General features: G+C 44.1%; 1 protein-coding gene across 1 annotated transcript in view; it reads left to right on the forward strand.

Moving 5' to 3' along the window:
• Positions 1–14,324, forward strand: part of NALF2 (NALCN channel auxiliary factor 2) — a 34,624-nt gene extending 20,300 nt beyond the window's left edge. The window contains exons 2-4 of the mRNA XM_081336404.1: positions 4,094–4,265; positions 8,355–14,056; positions 14,258–14,324. Of these exons, the coding sequence (XP_081192530.1) occupies positions 4,094–4,265; positions 8,355–8,791 (609 nt within the window). The 3' untranslated portion in view covers positions 8,792–14,056; positions 14,258–14,324. The remainder of the gene's footprint in view (positions 1–4,093; positions 4,266–8,354; positions 14,057–14,257) is intronic.
• The last annotated feature ends 9,537 nt before the right edge of the window (positions 14,325–23,861 follow it).

Raw genomic sequence — 23,861 nt, forward strand, 5'->3', positions numbered from 1 at the left:
AAGTGGGACTAAAAAAGTTCAACCAATGAATTCAAACTTCTCACAGAAAAAAAAACTCACGGAGTTTGAATTGATTGGTTGAACTCCTTTGGTTTGTGGGGCTGCCCACAAACCTCCTTCCTTTTTCGGACTCCACATGGCAGCAGTGGAGGAAGACCCTGGAGGACTGCTGGAAAGGTGAGTGGGACAATTTTCCAGCTGCTGCGCCTTCCTCGGGCTCCCCTCTTCCAAACACACTGCTGCAATCTATTCTCTTTCCACCCCACTCTTTCGCGGCAGGGCCGTTCAGCTGTTTTTCCAGCTGCTGCACATTTTGCGTCTCCCTGGGGATTTTTTTTTTGAGGGAACCGGTTCCGAGTGGCTCTTTCAGTGTTTCAGGTTGCCGACCCCTGTTCTAGAGCATACTCCTTTTCTACTCCTCTACTCAATTGGCTCCAATTACACTTCCTTTACAATTTATACAGAAGAATTCTCAGAGTATCAGGTAGGAGGAAAGATCAAAAAGAAGAAAAAAGGCATCTTTTGTTTTTCTTCAAGGTCAGCCAGACTGTTTCCTCCCAAACAAAAACTTTCTCAGTCTTCTGGGAGTCACAAAAACTATTACTGAACGAGGGACGAGATCACAGCCACAAATCAGGTTCCTGAGCCATTAGAATAGCAGTTCCACATCCCTTTGGGCCTGAGTTTTACATTTATGATCTAATACTTTTTGCAGACTAAGTAAAGTTCATCTTCCTATGGGATCAGTTTCATTGCTTTCACTTCTCTCTTTCCTTCTTTTTCTCTTTATGTTTATTGTGATGCTCAGCAACCCCTCAAACTCTTGTGCAACTTTTGCAAATCCAGTTAGACGAGCATTTGTTAAATCCTGTGTAATGGAGCAACGTATCTCGAAAAGCAGTTAGTATTTTAGAGGTGTTTTCAAATCTTCAGCCAGGGATTTGTGTATGTGTGTTGGGGAGAGTGAGGGTGAGGGGTGGGGATGGGGGGTGGGTGGGTGGGGAGTGGATGGAGTAATGTGAATACAGTTAGTTTGTACCACAGCAGTCTACACCAGGGGTCTGCAACCTTGACAACTCTTAAGACTTGTGGACTTCACCTCCAGGGCCCAGCATCCCCCAGCTTACCTTTCTGCTTTTGCAGCTTTTGAGAGGGCCACCCAGCCTAGCCAAGCTCAGCTTTCCTGCAGAGACAACCTGCAAGCAGGTGCTGTTCTCATGATCCTGTGGGGGGGGGGGGCTTGGTTTTAAGGAGGCTCCTTGAAAATGGTGCCCCCTATGGGATCACGAGAATAGCAGCTGCTTGCAGAAATGTTTGTAGGCCCCAAGGCCTGCAGGGAAACAAGGGATGGGAAAGGGAACATGGGATGCCTCAGGGGTGGAGGAGGCCAGGGCAGGCAAGCCTTGACCTGGGTTGGACCTCCCAGGGTCTCCCCTACCCCTGAGGGACCCTGTGGTCTGCTTAATGACCCACCTGGGTATTTAATGACAGCATTGGAGAGAGATGTGGGGATCAGTAAGCAAGGTAATGACATGGGCATTTTGCTTAACAATCATCATGACTTCCAACTGTAATGGGCAGTGTCTATTACTATCATAATTCAAGGTTCTGGCCTAATTCGAGGTCTACTTGAAAACAGCTGTTTTCTAGATGTCACCCAGTTCATCCTCTTTCTTTCAAAATATGGGCTTTTCTTTCAGTACAGAAGAGGAAAAAAAATCTGGGTTGAAAGAATATAAAGTACTTACATAGCCAAAACAAAGATATTATAGAAGATAAAACAATCTGCTGAACTATCCATTTTTTTGCTAGAATTCTGAAGTTACTTTTCAGCAGATTTGTCATTAAGAAAGATATTGCTAAAAAATGTTTACATCCAGATGTAATGTGTTTTCCTTGAGTCCCTGCGCTAGTCCATTAGTATGTTAATATAATTTGCTTTCTCTTGAAAGCTGATCTCTACCTGGGTCAGGAGAAGAGCAAGTGCTAGAGACAACTGCGATGTGGGACAATGTAAGGAAGTAAATGATGGATTTAATAATAATAATAATAAGTTGGAAGGGACCTTGGAGGTCATCTAGTCCAACCCCCTGCTCAGGCAGGAAACCCTATACCATTTCAGGCAAATGGCTGTCCAGTCTCTTCTTAAAAACCTCCAGTGTTGGAGCATTCACCACCTCTGGAGGCAGGTTGTTCCACTGGTTAATTGTTCTAACTGTCAGGAAGTTTCTCCTTAGTTCTAGGTTGCTTCTCTCCTTGACTAGTTTCCATCCGTTGCTTCTTGTCCTGCTTTCAGATGCTTTGGAGAATAGCTTGACTCCCTCTTCTTTGTGGCAGCCCCTGAGATATTGGAACACTGCTATCATGTCACCCCAAATATCCACCAGTTGCTGGCTTTAACATGGACTTGGGATGGGGAAATAGGAAGACTTTAATTGATGGCCAAAGCAAGAGGTTAACCATCTGTTAGGACATATAGTGCTTGTTCTGTGAACTTGGTAGAACTTGTGTCGCTGACCCATATAGAAAAAAATTGCCCCAGCTACACATATTATGGAGTAACCTGCCTGCCAGCACATTTGTTTCCATATAGATCAACTAGGTAGGTCATTTTATAGAGGTCCTGGTCTACCATTGTTCCCAGCAGCCTGGGATCAGGCCAGTCTAACAGTCAGGATCCAAATGGCCACAGAGGAAAGTCAGTGATGACTAGAGAGCATTGGGATTGCCTGCTGAAAGCAGAAACGTAGAGGTGAGGAAGACCCCAGTAGCTGGCCGTGGCTATAGACTGGCATCACACAGAATTGTCTTGCCAGAATGGCCGCAACAGCCTGGTTGGTCCAATGGCGAAGGGACTGGACTAGTAGCCAAGAGACCCAGGTTTAGTCCCCCTCCCGCCCCCACCTCAGCCATGGAAGCTCCCTGGGAAGCTTTGAGGCAGTTCTCTCTCAACTCAACTTAACTCATGGTGGGAGCGGTGTGGTGTGGTATTTGTTGTGTGCCATCTTGAGCTTCTCAGCAAAAGACAGGATAGAACAAATGCATCTTTCCGCTGAAATTAGAGAAAAATGTAGATTTTCTGAACAGAAAGTCACGTCTGTCTCTTTTCAATATCAGTGGCCTGGCTCTCTCGCCGTGGGACTGTGAAGCGGCTTGGAAATCATGGTACAGTTCTTCCACAATAGATTTTTATGAAACAAGATGATGACATTAAACAAAGTCAGGATTTTTGTTTTTGCTTTGCGTTGTATGTCAAGTTTCGTGGCTGTGAAACTCTTTTATATAATTTTTGCGTTGGGTTTTAACTTTTTACAAGTCCGGCATTGCTTCTCATTTCTGTTCTGTAGCCGCTTGGAGGCCTGGCCACTTCATGTACTCATGTGGAAACTTAAGTAGTGCTGGCTATCTTTCTCCCAATAACTTCCTCTTAAAGTAAACTCCAGTGTCCCCATAAATAGCTCAGCCTGACCTACCTGGGCTTGGAAAGAATGGCTTCCTACACAGGATTCATGAGTTTCAAGGTTTCTTCTTTTAGAAACTGGGAATTGTAGTTGAAGGTAGATTATTTCCCACCCATCTATCTTATCTTATTAACAGTTCAGCAAAGTTGTGCAAGGCAATGTACAATTAAGGTTGTCCCTGACTACAGGTAATCCTCGACTTAGGAGCACAATCGAGCCCCAAATCTATCTTTGCTAAGCAAGACAGTTGTGAACTGAATTTTGCACCATTTTATGACTTTTCTTGCCACAGTTGTTAAGTGAATCGCTGCAGCTGTTAAATTAGTAACACGGTTGTTAAGGGAATCTGGCTGCTTCATTGGCTTTGCTTGTCAGAAGTTTGCAAAAGCTGATCCTAGGCTGCTGGGACACTATAACCGTCATAAATATAAGTCAGTTTTTGATCACGTGACTATGCAAATGCTGCAATGGTCGTAAGAGTGAAAATGGTCCTAAGTCACTTTTTTCAGTCACTAATAGATCTACTGTAATTCGAGGACTGTCTGTACGTCCTGACAGATGCCGCTCAGATTCTTTGGGGGGCCGTTTTGCTAATGTATTACTGCCTCTGGACTCTTGTTCCTTCCCTGTAGGCTGTCTACAAGGCTTGGCTGTGCTCTGAGTATTTCGATGTGACACAACTACAGTGCCAGCACCGGATTCCATGCAAGCAATACTGCCTGGAGGTGGAGACTAGGTGCCCCTTTGTGTTGCCTGACAACGATGAATTGGTCTATGGAGGGTTGCCTGGCTTCCTCTGCACGGGTAAGGCCTGGGGGGCGGGGGGTGGAAGTGTCCCAGGAACAAGTGCACAAGTATCGCCCTTTGCCTTGCTGGATTAGGACAAACGTCCTGCATTCACACGCCTGTGGGTAGCCTCGGGCGTACAGACAGCCCAGCTGGCCTTGCCTACTTGGCATCTCTCTGCTTATTTACAAAGCTAGTAGTACCTCTGCAAAGAAATGGGAGACAGGTGGCAGCTGCGCCCTCTGGGACAGGCTTCAGGTGTGTTTGACAGGGAACAAGGCCAACCACCAGAAGCAAGAAAATGATTTTATCCAGGTACTGATGGTCCTCAACTTACAACAGTTCATTTAGTGATCGTTCGAAGTTACAACGGCATTGAAAAAAGTGACTTATGTCCGTTTTTCACACGACCGTTGCGGCATCCCCAGGGTCACAGGATTTACATTTGGATGCTTAACAACTGGTTCATATTTATGATGGTCACATTGTCCCGGGGGGTGGTGGTCACGTGATCCTCTTTTGCAACCTTCTGACAAGCAAAAGTCAATGCGGAGGCCAGATTCACCTAACAACCAGATTACTAATTGAACAACTGCAGTGATTCACTTAACAAACATGGCAAGAAAAGTTGTAAAATGGAGCGAGGCTCACTTAACCAATTTCTCACTTAGCAACATAAATTCTGGGCTCAGTTGTGGCTGTAAGTCGAGGACTTAGCTGTACTAAGGAAGGCAATTCTTAGAGGAAGCATCGCATGACCAAACTACGTAGAGATGGCGGTTCTAGCAGTCACAGGAATGTTCTGTCAATAGGCCGTGATCCCAGACTTCTCCTGCCCTGCCCACCTCTGATTCACCTCCCTCCACTTACTCACCTGCTGCCATGTCTGCGCTTTTGACCACCTGACCCCTCCCCCTCCTTTCCCAGAAGAGCCGGCCTCGGCCCCTGCGGCCAGGTTCCCCCTGTCCACAGTGGGGAGAAAGTAGGGAAGGTCAGCTGCGGTGGTGGGTAGGTGGGGGTGGGATGGCTGAAGGAAGCTGAAGCATATGCTGGAGTGGCAAATGTGGGTGCGCTGCCTGAATTCTGATTAATTCTGAATTCTGCAACAGCCGTGGCTTTGAAGACTGGCTTTAACTACCATTTCCTCAGCCCCATCATAACTTCACAAGGTTGTTCAAGGAAAGGCGGTTAAGCAGGGCTGCTGGCTTCTTTCTCTCATGCTTGGGATGGGTGCTGGGGGGGGTTGTTCAACTGCTTCGTAAAGAAATGCAAATTTTCAGGGAGGAAAGGGGCAGCTGCAACATACTAATGCCAGTAACAAGGTGGTGCTTGGCTTAAAAACCAATCTTGCGTGATGGTGCTTAGCGCTGGGCAAGGTCACTAAAGAGGGTGGGATAGATGTCCACGTAAAGGGGAGAGAGATCTTCACATAGAAATGGAGACTTGAAAAACAGAAGGGATGAACTGATTAAGAATTAAATGGTTTTGTTTAAGAGCAAGAACTTTATCTTATAATGTGCAAAAGACAGCCTTCAGGATTAAATGCAGAGGAAGAAGGATAGACAGAGAGTATTAGGTAAACGAGAATAGACTGCCACGGAATTTTTATGGAGAAGAAAATTTGAATTAAGAAACCAAAAGTAAAGGAAATTGCTAAGAGACCGAACAAAACTATAGGTCATCCTTGACTTACGACCACAATTGAGCCCAAAATTTATGTTGTTTAGTGAGACATTTGTTAAGTGAGTTTTGCCCCATTTTATGACCTAGTTAAGTGAATCACTGGAGTTATTAAGTTAGTAAAATGGTTGTTAAGTGAATCTGGCCTCCCCATTGACTTTGCTTGTCAGAAGATTGCAAAAGGGGATCACAAGATCCCGGGGAACATTGAAACAGTCATAAGTATGAACCAGTTGCCAAGTGTTTGAATTTTGATCCCATGACTATGGCAATACTTCAATGGTCATAAGTGGGAAAAGCTGTCAAAAGTCACTTTTTTCAGTGCTGTTGTAACTTTAATGACCTGTTGTAAGTCGAGGACAACCCATATATCATGAAGGGGGTCAAAGAAGAGCGGGCAATTTTTCATTCCTCTATATTGAAGGCAGCAGGAAAAACTGTTGGAGGAGATAAAAGAAGAGATAAAATAGAAGTCTCCCTGAAGGAAAATGATGATATAAATTTCAGTGTAGAAATAGGATTGTGTTCAAAATAGGAAAATATTGTATAGCAAGATATTTTTAATTGTAATATTAAGAGCCTTGCATGGGCTACTGTCATTACTGTAGATTAGGGAACATGAATGTTCCAGACTGTGGCATGTACATTTCCTTCCTTCCTTCCTTCCTTCCTTTGTGCAATTATTTATTATTTAATTATTGATTGAATTATTATTTAATTTATTTTACATTATTTTAAATTATTTATGAAAGACATCAGCATAGACTCCAAGTTGAGGTCAGGTCATGTGAAAGTGTCAAGGCTGGATTCATTTTTTTTTTTTTTGCAACCTCATGAACCAAGTGCATTTCTGTTATAATAATGAACACAGAGGACGTGGCTGTCTGAGGTATTTTGCAATTGGTTGTATATCTGTCATTTCTAAAGTCTTGTGTAAGTTAGATGTTTCACTTATAGAATATCACAACTTGTGTCAGGAACTGGGCTGCAAACAGTCTCCTAAAGCAAGAAGAGAGAGGCGTGTAACAGTTAAGTACAGGTAGTCCTTGAGGTATGACAGGTCATTTAACGGCTGTCCGAAGTTACAACAGACCCGCCCCCGCCCAAAGCTGCATGCAACCCCGTTTCAGTGTCACGCTGCCTACAGCAGAAGGCCCCAACCTTTTTTGGTTGGCAGACTGGAGAAAAAGGGAAGGGAAAGCATTTTAGCTGCGTGCGCACGCAAACGGGACAGTGAGCACGTGTGTGATGCAAAGGAGGTGGCGCTAGTGCCTACATGACACTTGCTAGCCCTGCCCCATTTTTGCCACACGGATGCTAGCACTGCCCTGTTTTCGCTGCGTGGTGCCCTGTTTTCACCGTGTGGAGCCCCATTTAGGCTGCATGGTGCCCCATTTTTGCTGTGTGGAGCCCCATTTAGGCTGTGCGGCGACCCGTTTTCACTGCACGGAGCCCTGTCTAGGCCACATGTGACCTGTTTTTGCCATATGGCACCCCATTTCTGCCACACGGTGCCCCGTTTAGGTTGTCCAATGCTCTGTCTAGGCCACGCAGCACCCAGTTTAGGCCATGCGGTGCTCCATTTAGGCTGTGCAGTGACTCCTTTAGTCCTCACAGCTGCTAGCACAAGTGGGGATGAGTGCGCACACACATGTGCGTGCACTGGCCAACCTGTCCCACAGCCCAGTGGCCAGTAAGCCACGGCCCGGTAGTGGGCCGTGGCCCACAGGTTGGGGACACCTGGCCTACAGAACCGCCACATTCATTTGCCCTTGCAACCAACCTCCGAGACAGGTGGTGCAGCACCCCTAACCATCTATCCCCCCCACATCCTGTCCCACCGGGTCCCCACTCGGCCTGCTTTGCTGCCCCACTGGGTTCCACATAGTCCTCCCCCCACACACCAGTCACTGTTTGGACCCTTATTTTACGAAGATATCCAGAGCTCAGGAAGTCAGGGTAGGGAAATAGGAGAGGACGCTCCTTTGCTGGACCACATGGCACAGTCCAGGAGAACAAATCCAGTCGGTTCCCCTTTCGTTGCTAGTCTTAGCTCTATGGTAGCGCTGCTCACCTGGGGGAGCTCAGGTTTCTGCTGACGAGGAGAAGAGGTCCTGGCGGTTCTCGTTCCTCACTAGCCTCCCCAGCGTGAGCTGCGCTGGCTTTCTACTAGCACTGCTCACCTGGGGGAGATCAGGCTACTGCTAGTCAGCAGAAGGAAGCATTCACTTACCAATCATCCCGAGAGCAGGCTCCATTGCTGTCATAACTCAAGGACTATCTGCGGTATCCCATCCTCACAGTTCTCTAATGCACACTTTGGCTGCTGCAGACTTTTGGGGGTGAAGAAGGCAGAAGATAAAATGATGAAGGGTACCTGCCTCCTCCGGAATTCCCTAGACAATTATTGTGCTGTTGTGTTTACAGGGTTGTTGGAGAACCAGTTGCCTGACCAGGAAGCAAAGTGCTGTGATGTGCAGTGGGACTCCTGTGATCCCCAGCCGGACCGCAGCTACAACACCTCCACCAAATCCACAGAGTCGGAGTCATTCCACAGCCCACGCCACGACGCCCCCCATCACCATCACCAGCAGCAGCAGCAACAACAACAGCAGCAACAACAACAACAGCAGCAGCAGCAACAGCAACACTATCACCTGTATTACCATCACCACCAGTACCCGCCTCCGTCCCTGCTGCCCGTCTCCGCAGGGTCTCGCCTCAGCCACAGCAAAATCCGGCTCTGCGTCCTGGTCCTTATGCTCCTGCACACCATGGTGTCCTTCTCCAGTGTGCACAGCAGTGAAGGGTTGAACTTGGAAGTCCTTCCCGCCGTGGAGGAGAGCATCGCGAGAGACGAGTGACCCAGCGCGAGAGAGCAGCTCCTCAGGCAAAAAGAAAGAGCGGAAAGAAAAGGCGCCTGCGGGGGGTGGGGGAGGGGACATTTCTTATACCTCTTTGGGGGGCACCGGTTGGGTGACACGCACAGTCCCACCCCCACATGGAAACCCCCAGCAAGACCAACTCCTTGCAGGGCCGCTCTGGGATGCCTGGAGGGCCGTGTGGGAACACAGCCTCCGGGCGGGCTGCACCAGCCTCTGGCCTGAAGCTGCAGAAGCCAGGCAGGGAAGGAGCAGGAGGGGAAGTGGAGCAGGTGGCCCCTGGGAAGGCCGGTGTGAGGGCCCCGGGAGTGACCCCGACTGCTCCTGCCAACACACATCCTGGGTCAGGTTCCTGGCTGGGATGTTTCCACTCCCGAGCGAGTAAGTGGCCTGTGGCAGTGTCAGGAGTACCTTAGCCAAGATCGTTTCCAAGTCCTAGGAGTGGCCCAACCCAGGCAACCCAGGGGTGAAGACAGGGTTCTTTCCTTCCCTGTTTCGTAGACCTCTCTGGCCCCTTCCCCCCCACCCTTTCTGTGACCAAGAGCTGCAAGAAGTGCGGAAAGGACCATCCAGGCTTTCGGTTGAGCCAGGCTCCAGGATAAGCCAGCAGCAGCTTGTGCAGCCTGGAGTCCCATGTTCCCAGAAGGGCTGAATTCCTTCACTGTCTGCCTATCATCTCTGTAAGATGTCCTCAAACACATGAAATGCTGTATTTGCCTGAAAGAAAGACGAGGCTTTTCTCCAAACTTTCAAAATTGGAGGGTCCTCTTAGATTTGTCGAGAATACGCCAATAGAAGCAGTTCCTTTTCTGTTCTTTTTTTATTGAGTTAGTTCATTAGTTAGTTTTGCAGGAGAAGGGGGTTTATCTGCCATGCTGGCTCAGGAATTCTGGGAGCTGAAGTCCACAGTCAGAAAAGGGCCGTGGTTCCCCACCTCTGCTCCGAGAGATAGACATGCTGTCTTTCGCACAATGGTAGGAAGTTAGAAATGCCTGCCTCCTCATTTCTGGCACCCGCACAAGGAGATTGTAGTTGGCTTGAGATTAATTCCAAGTGGAGCCAGAATGTCCAAGCAAACACCTCTGAATATGCCCTCAATTTGTTTCCTGTGAGAAATACTAGCCCAGACGCTTTTATTCCCCCCCCCCCCCATTTTTTGGCAGTTGGCAGGCTTGGCTTGGCTCTTCATATAATCTCATTAACTGTCCAGTCCTCCCAACCAGTTCCTGATTCTTTACCGAAACTGAAGGCACGAACTTATTCCCAACTCAATTAACCCTCTACCAAAGCACTACCAGGTTTGGGTCCCCATTCATTTCTCAGCTTGAGTTTGCCCCTGCTGTCTCCCCCAATGTGCCCGTGGGAAAAATGGTTCTATGCAGACACAACACAGGTAGACTATGAAATGTTTCTGATACCCAAAAATTCTCTTATCTGAAAGTTAAATTTTCATTCAAGGAAAAGGGGAGACTCTTGAGAGACTCTTGATATGGAAGTATCTCTCTGTCTCTCTCTGGCTTTTTAATCTTATATTAAAGAACCATTTCCCCCCCTCCATCTCTCACTAAGGCCCTCACTCTCAGAAACGTGGATAGCATCCCTCAGCAGTCGGCATGTTTCCTATCCTCACGGAGAAAGAAGAATCCATGACAAGCGACGAGGGGTGTAAACAAGAGTGAGAAAAATGACCAGCTCTTGACAGGTGATTTGTACCGACAGAAGAGAATATTTGTAGCTCAGGGCTGCACCGTGGGGTCCTTGGTGCTCTCTAAGCTTGGTTGTTTTCTTGCAGACATTTCATTACCAAACTAGGTAACATCATCAGTGCACTGATATAAGTGCATGAAAAGTCCGCAAGAAAGCAACCCGACTCGGAGAGCATCAAGCATCTCACAGGGGGGTTGTGTTGGTCTAAAATAGACTCATTTAGAGCACATTTAGGTTGTAAAAAAATAATTCTTGGCTTCTCTGTAATGTCTGACAAATCTTGAAGTGGAATTATTAAAATTATTATTTTAATAATTCCAGAAATCACATTCATTATGGATTTCTGTGCTCTCTGGTTAGATGTTGGGCCACATTCCTTCCTCCTTAAAGAAAAGCTTTCTGTACGGCTGGAATTGAATAATCATAGTAGATCACAGGAATCTATTGTATCCATTCATTATCAAAGAGGGAACCAACCTGTTGGATAATTCTGAGGTCTGAGCTTTAGAACCTTTTGGGAGATACTCATCCATCCCAAATTTACGATCAAAGTCCCAAATGCCCCAAAACAGCAGTCTTCTTAATCCCAGGCCCCGCTGGATACTATGCAACATGAAAACTGAAGTGCATTTTGATCCAATCCACACAGTACATCTGCCTCAAGTATAAGCTCCCCCCATTCTCTCTCTCTCTTTCTCTCAGATTAAATTTGCCTCTTTGGAGGAGGAGGAGGAGGAGGGTGGATGATGATAAGAAAGGGGTGAGGTTGATGACTCCAAACCAGTGTAGGCTTTCCAGAGGATCTCCAGGTAAGGACTACTCCCAACCCTTTAACTAGGTGCTGGGGACTGAAGTGCCTGGACCTTATTCTTGCAAATGCGTCCCCCTCCACCTGTTTTGGTCCTTCTTGATGACATAATTTCTATAAGGAATTGCTATCACTTACAGTACGTAGTTCAGTTCATGATGAGACATAATTTATTTTTGAAACCGTATTTTGCATCATTCCTGAAAAGGTGGCAGAGCACAGTGAGATCAAAAGAAGGCATAGTTTTCAATCCTAGTTAAGACATATGGAGAACCATTAAAGTTCAGTTTCTGAAGCAACTCCCAGCTTCGTCCTTTAGAACAGAGGTCCCCAACCTTTTGGGCACCAGTTCCACAGAGAAAGGTTTTTCCACGTACCGGAGGGTGCGTGGTTTTGTGTGCTGCTGCATCCCACGAATGAGGCTTGGCTTGTTTGTGCGGACCGGTTGCCGGTGTGCCCCGGCCTGGTACTGGTCCACGGACCGGGGGTTGGGGACCCCTGCTTTAGAATGAATTCCTTTGCCATCTGGAATTGCTATTCATGATGGAAATGGCCAACAGATTGCCTGAGTGAAAAGACTCAGGATCCAGCAGTATATTCATTATTGAATTATAATCTCTGTGTTACCTTTAATCACCCGGGATTCATAAGAAGTGACCTACCTCTCTGTCTCAGGAAGTGGCGGATGGACCTTTGATGGACCTTTGATCTCTTTATAGGTGAGGGCAAATAATGAAATGAATCCATAGAAAACCCAGTTAATACAGTGTTAGCTTTAGCAGCCTCCGATTGATTGAACCAACACAATTAAACCCATTGGGGAGTATTGTAGGATGAAAGCAAAAAGGAACAGATATTGCTGCATTTGTGTTACTGACTCCAACAACAGTTTCTATTGCTGATTATTTTGCATTGGATCCCAAAAGATCGTCATTACCTTTCACATTCCTGGAAGACGATTATAAATCTTGTTGGCTAACAGCTGAATTGGGTAGGTTTTCTGCAGCAGGAGGAATGAGCAACCTGTTGAAAGCTTTGAGCTCAGAGAGATTCTCACTATCTACCTTGCGCAGTTTGTTCTTTATGAGAAAATGGTTCTACACAATTCACACATCATTTTCTATACAGACTGCTCCCCACACAGATTTTTAGGTGGAGAAAGTTTGTACGGAAGTGACACTTAATCAGGGATCATCAGACTTTTCGGCCTGGTGGATGCTCCTGGAATTTTTAAGACATATTTTCGGCAAAATGATTGACTGGTTGTAGACCAAGCTCAGATCTTAAAATAGTTGCATCTAGAGTGAAACCAAATATAAAGCACTAATTTATCAGCATGTTACTGTCGCCCCCTGCTGGTGGAGGCCAAGGAAAGTGTCTCCTGACATGGATTTGCAAGCAGCATTTTAAGAGACTCCAGGCAGAAATTTTTAAAGAACAAGTACAGGAGCAAGAGAAGTTGAATGAGGGAATGAGCACAGTTGAGATTTGCTTATGGCCCCTGCTTGTTGGACCCCAGACTCGCAAATAGTGCAAGAAGATCAAATGGAGCGTATACTATGAATATTCTGGGTTTCATGAATCCTGTTAAAGCCTCATCTTAGCTGTTGGAAGAATCAATTACCAAATATCACTTTTCTTTTAAATATTAAACTTTGTAGATCGGTGTTTCTCAACCTTGGTGGCTCTTAAGATGTGTGGACTTCAACTACCAGAATTCTGGGAACTGGTCCATCTTAAAGTTGTCAAGGTTGAGAAACTCTGCTGTAGATAATTTCTAAGGTGTCATGTCACATGAGAATAACATCCGGTGATAGGTGCTCCCTCAGAAATAACGATCCTGCAAGACTTTGTTTGAGAGCAACTGAGAATCAGACCCACAGATTTGATCACTAATCCATAGAACAGGTCCAAATCTGTTTATTTAAAATGCTTCTATGCTACATATTGAAACTCTTAGTGGCATAGAAGCATTGAACACCTATCATTCCTTAAAAGATTCAGAATAGCCACTAAATATGCAAAAGATTGAGAATTATCACAAGATGAATTCCAAAGTTCCTAAGAAGAAAAAAATAGGATTTAGATTCTTCCAAAACACTTTCCAATACATGCAGTTTCATAGTTTCAAATATTCCTGGGGTTAGCCAGACCAAACTAAGAAATCAGAAGATGTTTTAATGGAATAAATTGCCATCTTGCATTTTAGAACACCCAAATTATTCATAGAACATAGAGTCATAGAGTTGGAAGGGACCTTGGAGGTCATCTAGTCCAAGCCCCTGCTTGAGCAAGAGACACTATACCATTCTGGACAAATGGTTGTCCAATCTCTTGAAAAGCTCTGGTGATGGAGCACCTACTACTTCTGGAGGTTAGCATTCTCCTGGTTAATTGTTCTCACAGTTAGGAAGTTTTTTCTTAGTTCTAGGTTGGTTCTCTCCTTTATTAATTTCCATCTGTTGCTTGTTGTCCTGCCTTCTGGTGCTTTGGAAAATAGGCTGACTCCCTCTTCTCTGTGACAGCCCCTCAATTATTCAGATAAGTGAGCCACTTGCTTTCTTCCTGGTCCTTCTGAGGTGTAGTCCATCCCTGCCAGAACCTCTTCATGTAGTTAATATAGACCGTGCTGTAGTGTAGGAACCCAAAGTTCTTTCAATGGCACCATCATTTAAGTCAGTGATTTACTTCTAAAAACCTCTGTTTCCTCATTGGATGTTGACCTGTTAGAGGTACAGATGAAAACACAACCTGTGCTCCCATTTTGTTGGCTTCCATGCCTAGGTACTCATAGTCTCTTGTTATTGTTTTCAGGCTCTTTGTTGTATCATTCATCCCCATGTATACACAATACATTTCTTTAAACTCAGGTTTTCATAGCAAGTTAAATAATGTGACATAAAAAAATTAAAGTATTCATCACATGTGAGAAGGTAAAAGATTTAAAGTCCCTAGCCAACAAAATGCAATTCAGTGGTGAGAAAAGTAAGGCTTTACGCTGGGGAACCTTTACCTTTACCTTTACCTTTAAGAAAAAACAAACAGAAGCAACTGATCATTGTAGTAGGAGTCCTAGTGGACAGTCACTTAAATATGAGCCATCGGTGTGCTACAGCTGCCAAAAAGGCCAGTGCAGTCCTGGGCCACATCAATAGAAGGATTGTTATCAAGAGCACATGAAGTGATATTACCACTTTATACTGCACTGCTGAGACCACACTTGAAGTACAGCACCCAGTTCTGGTCACCATGATACAAAAAAGTTGTTGAGACTCTAAAAAGGGAGCAGAGAAAAGCAACAAAAATAGGGGCCTGGAAACTAAACCATACGATGAACGATTGAAGGAACTAGGCATACCTACTGTAGCAAAAAGAAGGACTGGAGGTGAGATGATAACTCTCTTCTAGTACTTGGGTTGTCACAGAGAAAAGCAGTTTGACCTATTCTCCAAAGTACCTGACGGTAGAAGAAGCAATAATGGGTGGAAGAGATCTAACCTAGAAATAAAAGGAAATTTCTTGACAGAGAACAATTAATCATGGAACCACTTACTCCCAGAGGTTGTGGGTCTCCATCACTGGAGGCTTTCAAGAAGAGACTGGACAGCCGCTTGTCTGGAATGGTGTAGGGCAGGGGTAGGCAACCTTGGCTCTTTTATGACTCGTGGACTTCAACTCCCAGAATTCCTGAGCCAGCCATGCTGAGGGAAAAGGGAGAGGTTTCCAAGCTGAGCCATGCTGGCTCAGGAATTCTGGGAGTTGAAGTCCACAAGTCATCAAAGAGCCAAGGTTGCCTACCCCTGGTGTAAGTTGTCCTGCTTGAGCAGGACTAGAAGACCTCCAAGGTTCCCTCCAACCCTATTCTATGTGCGAGGTTTACAAAGAGCAATACAGGACGTCCTCGACTTACAACCACAATTGAGCCGAAAATTTCTGTTGTTAAGTGAGACATTTGTTAAGCGAATTTTGCCCCCTTTTATGACTTTTCTTGCCACATTTGTTAAGTGAATCGCTGCAGAGGGTTAAGTTAGTAACACGGTTGTTAAGTGAATCTGGCTTCCCCATTCACTTTGCTCGACAGAAGGTCGCAAAAGGGGATCACTTGACACCCCCCCGGGACACTATGCCCTGTCATAAATATGAGCCAGTTGTGCCAGCATCTGAATTTTGATCACATGATCATGGGGATGCTCCAAAGGTCCTAACTGTGAAAAACTTTCATAAATCACATTTTTCAGTGCCGTTGTAACTTTGAGTGGTCACTAAACAAACTGTTGTGAGTCAAGGACTTACCTGTATGGAAAATGTATGCCATGTTCAAGAAACGGTGCCTTTTCTGTAAAAACAATTGGGGTTTATGTAGACTGTTTAGAGACTGATTCCTTTATTGCATTTGTAAAACTATGATTCCATTTTGCTTTCGAAATAAGTTAAAAATAGGGGATGGTCAGGAAACAAAAAAAAATATTTCAGCCTTCATGCTGCAGTGTAACTGAACAATGTTTTTCTCAGATGAGAGTTGATGGAAAGATTTAATGAGAAATCCACACCTGGTCCCACTGCCTGCCTTTTTTCTACAGCGTAACGTAAGCATAACTTCAGGAGTCGCTGTTTTAAGAGCTGGGCTTTGAGCAAAAGGACCTATCTGCCATTATTTCTACTTCCTTCACAAATAAATGTTTTCTCCGTCTTAAAGGTCCCTCAAGAAACAATTCGCAGCTTCCAGTTCTGCTTACCTTTCCAAATATTTTCTTAACCTTGGGGGAGGCAAGGAGTATCAATGCTGCAGCCTTTGAGCAATAATGAAAGTGGAGAGTCTGATCTGTTTGAGTGCGTATCAGATAAGACCCTTCTTGAATAGGTGGGGACATGCATCCAAGATAGAATTTAGAGAGAACATCTGGAAATCTTATTTATTACATGGCCATTAACTGAGTCGCTGCACAAGACTGAACATATCAGAACCCGCAAAGCTCGCTTTCGATTGTGCTGTGCCAGTTTTTAAACAGCCACCTGCTCTCACTGCATTCTTAGAGGACAGCATTTCATAAACTGATCAAGAGACCAGTGTGTCGGAGCATTTGAGATATCTGATAATATTATGGACAGCCCAGTCCTTAAGGTCTAATGCCTCTGGTTTTATTATTTATTTTATTTTTTATTTTTTATTAATGGGACTTATATCCCGCCCTATCTCCCGAGGGACTCAGGGCGGCTAACAACAACAAAACTTAAAGGTCTCTGTACAGTAAATTAAAATTAAAAATTGAAATAAATTAAAATAAATTAAAGAATAGAGTTAAAATTGTAAACATAATTAAAATCCCTGTCAGTCCAGGTCAGCCAGGTGGAAAAGGAGTGTTTTGAGGCCGCGGCGAAAGGACTGGAGATCTTGGGCCATCCGAAGCTCAGGGGGGAGCTGGTTCCACAGGGCTGGTGCTCCCACAGAGAAGGCTCTTCCCCTGGGGGTTTAGCCACTTCTGTGTTTCCCCCTTACATCTGCACATCTGGTTTTGTCCTGTTTCTGTGTTACTTCTAGAGCACAAAAATCTAGCATAATTCCAAAGTTTCTGAACACCTCTTCCCAGATTCAGGGCCCACGCTGCTGACCAGACAAACATCTAGGTTCTACATATACTTCCAAGCTTAAGCGTGCCATATAGCCACATCTTTGCATTCCCACCAGAGATAACTGTTGGTAAATAGTTAATAGTTCTAACAAGCAAAACACAGGCAGCTTCTGGGATCTGCTTCCTAGAGGACAGACTGTGACCCCAATATGCAAATTCTTAAAAGTGAAAGTGGATGGAGGAATAATATCAGAATGTCAGCTTTTCTCTCCAACTGTGCTAACTGAGAGGGCATGCACTTAACTCAGAGGACCTGATACCCTTAATCATTAACCCCAAAGGTTTCTTGCTTTTCTAAAAAAAATGAAATTCAAATATGTATTTAAAATTCAGGGTAGACCTGAGAAGATGCTTCTGTTCTATCTGTGGCCAGAAAGCTAATTTTCAAGACAGATTTGGTAATGCCTCCGATATCAAGCCAGGATGGTTTTTCAAATCGTACATAGTACAAAATAATAACATACCCTAGATATGCTTTACTAACTGCAAATGTCAGAGTCTTTGGGCTGTAGGTGTTTGTGGAGATTTTCGGTCATCCAGGTCATGGTTGTCCCAAAGATGCATTTTCAAAAGGCAACTGGACTATCTTGGTTTTGTCCTTGAAGACGTTTCGCTTCTCATCCAAGAAGCTTCGTTAGAACTGAAGAAGCTTCTTGGATGAGAAGCGAAACGTCTTCAAGCAAAAACAAAGCAAGTCCAGTTGCCTTTAGGCTGTAGAGCAGCAGGTATGGGAATAAATGTTCAGGAAGAAGAGTATGACCTTTTCAAGCTGCCATGATCGCAGTGAAAGTCCCAACCAAGCAGCAAAGGCTCTTCGTGGGATGCTATCACTGGCACAGTGTACAATGCGGGTTGTGGGAGAAGGGCACCAGCACGGGAGATGAAAAATTGGGTTGGTTTTCCCTGGATTCTTGTGACCCCCGATAAAAACAAGTCAGTGTACACAGAGGTTGGACATAATTTCTAACCCATTATAACCTCTCATTTGACCCGTAGGGATATTCCTGTTTTCCCTTTGGCCATTCCTGAGTTGAAGGAGTCCTTCCATTGTGAGTTTTTTTTTCCTCTGTTCTGGCAGGTCTGTGGAATTGGGGCAGGGGGAATCGTGAAGACCGGCAGGCTCTTCCTCTTTCCTCTTCATGCTATTGTTTTAATTATTAATAATTTTATTGAGTTACTTAATTTTATTGAGTTACTTAACTATTAAGCTCCTCTTGAGGGCCTTCCTTGGAATAGAAGAGGCTGTGCCACCCAAAGGCCAGAGAGGGAAGGGATCAAGGCAGACCTCACCAATTCTCCTCTGCTTCTGTCACAGAGAGGACCACTGAGCGGAGATGGCAAGGGACCTTTTTTTTTGCAGAACACAACTGAGATGTTTGGAAAACTACGAGACGTGTTGCAGAACTCAACCTTAAAACTCTTTCGTTGGTTCCCTCATGGCCTTGTTTCTCTCTCCAGCCTCCTCCTCCTCCTCCTCCTCCTCCTCCTCCTCCTCCCAGCCCCTCTTTCCCACTGGCTCTCTGTCCTCCCCTTTTCCCCTCTCCTGTCATGAGAAAATGACTGGGCTCTTTGAGGGAGTACCTTTCTTAGGTCATTTTATACACTGTGCTTCATGTTTAGAACCTTTTTGCACTAGTTCCTATTACATTTGTTTTCCAAGATGGTTTGACAAAAAAAACACAAACAAAAAAAAACAAACAAAAAGGAGGGGGGGGGAAATGATAAAAATCATGCTATAATTCAGTTGTATTAAACTATTATGATTATCCTATTACTCTCTGTGTTTCAATAGTCTCTGTACCTGTAATGCTTTCAGTTCTGTTGTATTTTGGATCAGGGAACTACTCTGCTCCTGTTTAACCCAGTAAAGAAATAAAATGGTATGAATTGATAACTTTTTATCTGGTGTGTGATTTTCTTGACAGCCAGAAATATTCACTTCCAGACGTGTTTGTAGATTGCAGATATATAGAGAAATATATCCGTGGGTTGAGCTGTGGGACTTGAAGAAGATCTGATCTCCTGAAAGGCAAATTTTCTTAAAAATTGTAGGTGTGTGTGTGGGAGGAAATATTTATTGCCTTCGGGGCTGTTTCTAAAATTTCCCACAGCTCTTTGATGTCTAGTGGCCTTCTTCCCTGACAAGGTCAAGTGGGGAAAAGATCAGCAGAAGATCTGGGAAGAAAATGTTACTGCTGTAGGAGCTGAGAAAGACTTTGGGAGAATTTGGAATTAGGGTGAAAACAAAACGTTCCTGTGGAACAATTTGCGTAAGTGGAGAAGTATGTTCCTCCTGGCCTGGATGCAATGAAAGCTGGCTGGGTGTCCTTCACAACAAGGAAGGGAGAGAAAAGAGAATGAAAGACTCATTTCAGTGGGCAGGAGGAGCAAGAGTTATCTTGGATCAAAAGAATAGAATAATAATAGAGTTGTAAGGGACCTTGGAGGTCTTCTAGTCTAAACCCCTTCTCTAGCAGAAGACCTTACACCATTTCAGACAAATGTTTGTCCAGTCTGTTTTTGAAAGTCTCCAATGATGGAGTACCCGCAACTTCTGAAGGCAAAGCTGTTCCACTGGTTAATTGTTCTGTTAGGAAATTTCTCCTTAGTTCTAGGTTGCTTCTCTCCTTGAACAGTTTCCATTGTTTCTTGTCTTTTGATGCTTTGGAAAATAGGCTGACCCCCCTCGTCTTTGTAGGAGCCCCTCAAATATTAGAACACTGCTATCATGTCTCCCCTAGTCCTTTTCATTAGACTAAAGGTAAAGGTAAAGGTTCCCCCGCACATGCATGCTAGTCGTTTCCGACTCTAGGGGCCGGTGCTCATCTCCGTTTCAAAGCCGAAGAGCCAGCGCTTGTGCGAGGACGTCTCCGTGGTCATGTGGCCGGCATGACTAGACGCCAAAGGCGCACGGAATGCTGTTACCTTCCCACCGTGGTGGTCCCTATTTTTCTACTTGCATTTTTTTTACGTGCTTTCGAACTGCTAGGTTGGCAGAAGCTGGGACGAGTAACAGGCGCTCACTCTGTTACGCGGCACTCGGGATTCGACCCGCCAAACTGCCGACCTTCTGATCGACAAGCTCAGCGTCCTAACCCACTGAGCCACCGTGTCCCTTAGACTAGTTCTGCCCAATTCCTGCAACTGTTCTTCATATGTTTTAGCCTCCAGCCCCCTAATCACCTTTGTTGCTCTTCTCTGCACTTTTTTTTATATCGGGGTGACCAGAATTAGATGCAGAATTCCAAGTGTGGTCTTATTCTTTCAGAATTCTGAAATTAGTTTTTCTATCCCTCCTGTCTGAACAAAACCAAGTTTTACTTTAGGTTGGTCCACTGGATTTAGGAAATCATTTTTTAGAACATTTGAGTCACAAAGAAGAATAGATAAAAATCACTTTTTTTCTTTCTTAGTATGAGGGAAAGAATAAGATTCTTTTTATGAATGTAGCAAATTCTTTAAGAAATACCTTCAATTTTCAATTATATTTTTGACTGTTCAAAAAGGAAAGCATGTTGTTTTGTGATCATCCTTTTAAAAAAAGATAATTTTCAAGTGCCCTCAGGAACAGGCATCAACAGGTTGGGATGAGTTAACCTTTGCACTGACAAGTTAGGCCTCTCCAGATCCTTTAACCCCCCTGGATTTGCTTTTTGAAGCCCTGGTGCAGAAGCTTCCTGTGGGCAAAAGTCCAATCTTGCAAGCTAGTCCCCTGATCAACAGATGACGTTGGGACCTGCAAGATTGAGTGGAGGCCTGTTATTACTGTTTCATTAATGCCTTGGATGAAGAGGAGAAGGGAGTGCTAATTAAATTTACGGATGACTCAGAATTCAATGAGATATAGCAGTATCCATGGGTTAAAAGCAGCAAGAGCACATTGACCAAACCACAGGAGAATATGGTGTGCAGAATCTATGGCTTTAACAAGAGAGCAGATTTCAGTTAGGTATCAAGAAGAATTTCCTAGGGGTAAAAGTTGTTCTATAATGGAACAAACTACCTCAGAAAGGGCTGGATTTTCATTGGATGGAGGTGTTTAAAAAGAGATCAGATGATCATCTGTTGGAATCTGTAATGGCTTCCTGCACTGGGCATAGGATTGGATTAGGTGTTCTCTAAAGCCATTCCAACCCTATAGCCTATGCTTTTATGATCTAAGTTTGGGACTGGATTGGCAATGTAAGGACACCAGATCATTAAAAACTGTTTGTTTTCCTTCTGGCAGACTTTTTTCCACAAGTTCATCTTTGTGTGTGGGGATGATCCTTCCTTAAATTTGGCAGCCTACTTCAGTCTAGCCACTCCCTCAGTTAGGATGGCACCTGATCTTATCTTCTGTGCTTTGCTCTAGGGCATGCCTGCACATACACACATGCACACAGAGACTTGGAAATAGATAAGTTTGTTTTAATACCAGCTGCTGCAATTCTTCCTTTTGCACAAGTAAGAGGTTAGACATGACAGGGTCAATGAAGAATCTTATTCTAAAAATACCAAAGAGTTGTCAGTTGAGGTTTTATGCAAGTTCTAAAACTCCAAACAAAGAATAATTCTGTTTATGGAGTATGTAAATTAATCAAATCAAGACCCAAAGGTTAGTAAACATTCATGATAGCAATGCTAAATAACTGAGATGTTTTCCAGGGACTGTCAAACGCAGCAGTTGTGGCTGGGCTTTGACATGAATTGACTTCTCAGTTTTATTACTCAGAATGCTTTGGCACTTAGAGCAGGAAAGAAAACAGAAATGTTCCAGTCCATAATATTTGATGTAATTCATACAAAATTTGATGCGATAAGCTCCGAAAAAATCAAATTTATTATGTCCTATAAAGGTGTCTGGACTGTGCAAAAGGTAACCCTTATTTATCTTCAAGTAATAATAAATCTATTGTGTGTATCTCAATATTTTAAATCCAGTTCAAATATCTTGCAGAATTGTAAGAAGAACTCGACCAAAGAAAACAGTAAAACAATTGAATTCCAAAGGCAAATGGCATCCATGAGAATTCCAGAAATGTTTGGAATCTGGGAATGTAGCACAACAGAACAAGAGGGTTGGAACTGGAGACCCCAGACCATTCCAGACAATTGGCTGTCCAATCTCTTCTTTAAAAACTCCAGTAATGGAGCACCCACAACTTCTGAAGGCAAAGCTGGTTCATTGTTCTCACTATCAGGAAGTTTCTCCTTAGTTCTAGGTTGCTTCTCTCCTTGATTACTTTCCATCCGTTGCTTCTTGTCCTGCCTTCAGGTGCTTTGGAAAACAGGTTGACCCCCTCTTCTTTGTGGAAGCCCCTCAAATATTAGAACACTGCTATCATGTCACCTCCTAGACCAGACATGTCAAATACAAGGCCCGGGGGCCAGATCTGGCCCGCGAAGTGGTTGAATGCGGCCTGCGAAGCCATCCTGGAAACAGTGAGGGAATGGCCCCCACTGCCTTGGCCCTGGCCCAGAGACCCTCCTCCTGCCAGAGACCCTCAGATCTGTCCCACTCCTGCCCAGGCCCCCATAGGCACCCTTGATGCGAACAATGTAGAGCTGGCCACGCCCACCCAGTAGGCCATACGCACTCTAGCCACGCCCACCCTTACCACACCCACCCGGCCCCCTGAGGGCAACCGCAATGCTGATGCGGCCCTCAATGAAATTGAGTTTGACACCCCTGTCCTAGACCTTCTTTCTGTTAGAGTAGACATACCCAATTCCTCCAAGTGTTCTTCATATTTTTCATCCTCCAGTTCCCTGATCATCTTTGCTGTTCTTCTCTGCAGTCTTTCCAGAGTGTCAACATCTCTTTTATATCGTGGTGATCCAAACTGCATGCAATATTCCAAGTGAGGTCCTACCAAGGCATTAAAAAGTGGTGCTTCACATGATCTTGATTCTATCCCTGCATAGCCTAGGACCATGCTTGCTTTTTTTTTTGGCAACTGTGGCATACTGCTGGCTCATGTTTAAGTGGTTGTCCTAGATCCCTCTCAGAGGGAGAGTCAGATACCACCTATTCCATAGCTGTGCATTTGAATTTTCTTGGCTAGATGATACTTTTCTCACCACTGAATGCTGGCTGAGGAATTCTGGGAGTTGAAGTCCACAAGTCATAAAAGAGCCAAGGTTCCCCACCCCTCCTCTAGACCCTTTGATTTCTCTTCCAGCATTTTGATTTTTTCTTCAAATGTTTCTATAAGTTTACAATTGGTATAGATGTACTTTGGGTCTTTTATGGGTGTAAGTACTATACATGGCACAAGTTTTGCAAGTCAGGACAGCACTAGTATTTTTTTCATGATTTTTCTTTTTTTTTTTTTAGAAAGTATAATTGGAGATTTGTTTTAGTTTTCACTCTTTTTTGCTTAAAAGTAAAGATTTGGAGATACGATGTAAATTTAAGGATTTTAAAAAAATAAAATTTGTGTAAAAATTCATGAATTAAAAATGTAAAATTCATATGAACTTAATTTAAGTTTTAAATTTTTGAAAATTAAAAAAATTATAGAACAGTTTAAAAATTATTGAAATATGAAAATTTGAAAAATCATAGCAATTTTTTTAAAAATATAGAATTAAATAACCCTTTTTCCTTTTTATATTTTTATAAAATTCAAGAATCTGGCTTTTTTATTTTGCTCAAAATTAGTTCATTTTATGGAAGGTTTTAACCTTCTGAGGTTAATGCTGGAATAATGCATATTATAGCTCCTCTTCTGGCTGGTGTTGAAATTCCTTGATTTCTTTCTTACTGTGCCATTTTAGATTGTAAATGCTTTGGGAAATATCAACTACCCTCAAGATTTCTTGGGAAATCTTTATCTAAAGACACATATGTTAAAGGAGAAGTAGGCAACCTAGGAAGAAAAACAGTTGCAATGCTTCCCCAGAAGCAAAGGCAAGGGACTTT

Source organism: Vipera berus (assembly GCF_964194415.1).
Source record: "Vipera berus genome assembly, chromosome: 11".
NCBI classification, from domain to species: domain Eukaryota; kingdom Metazoa; phylum Chordata; class Lepidosauria; order Squamata; family Viperidae; genus Vipera; species Vipera berus.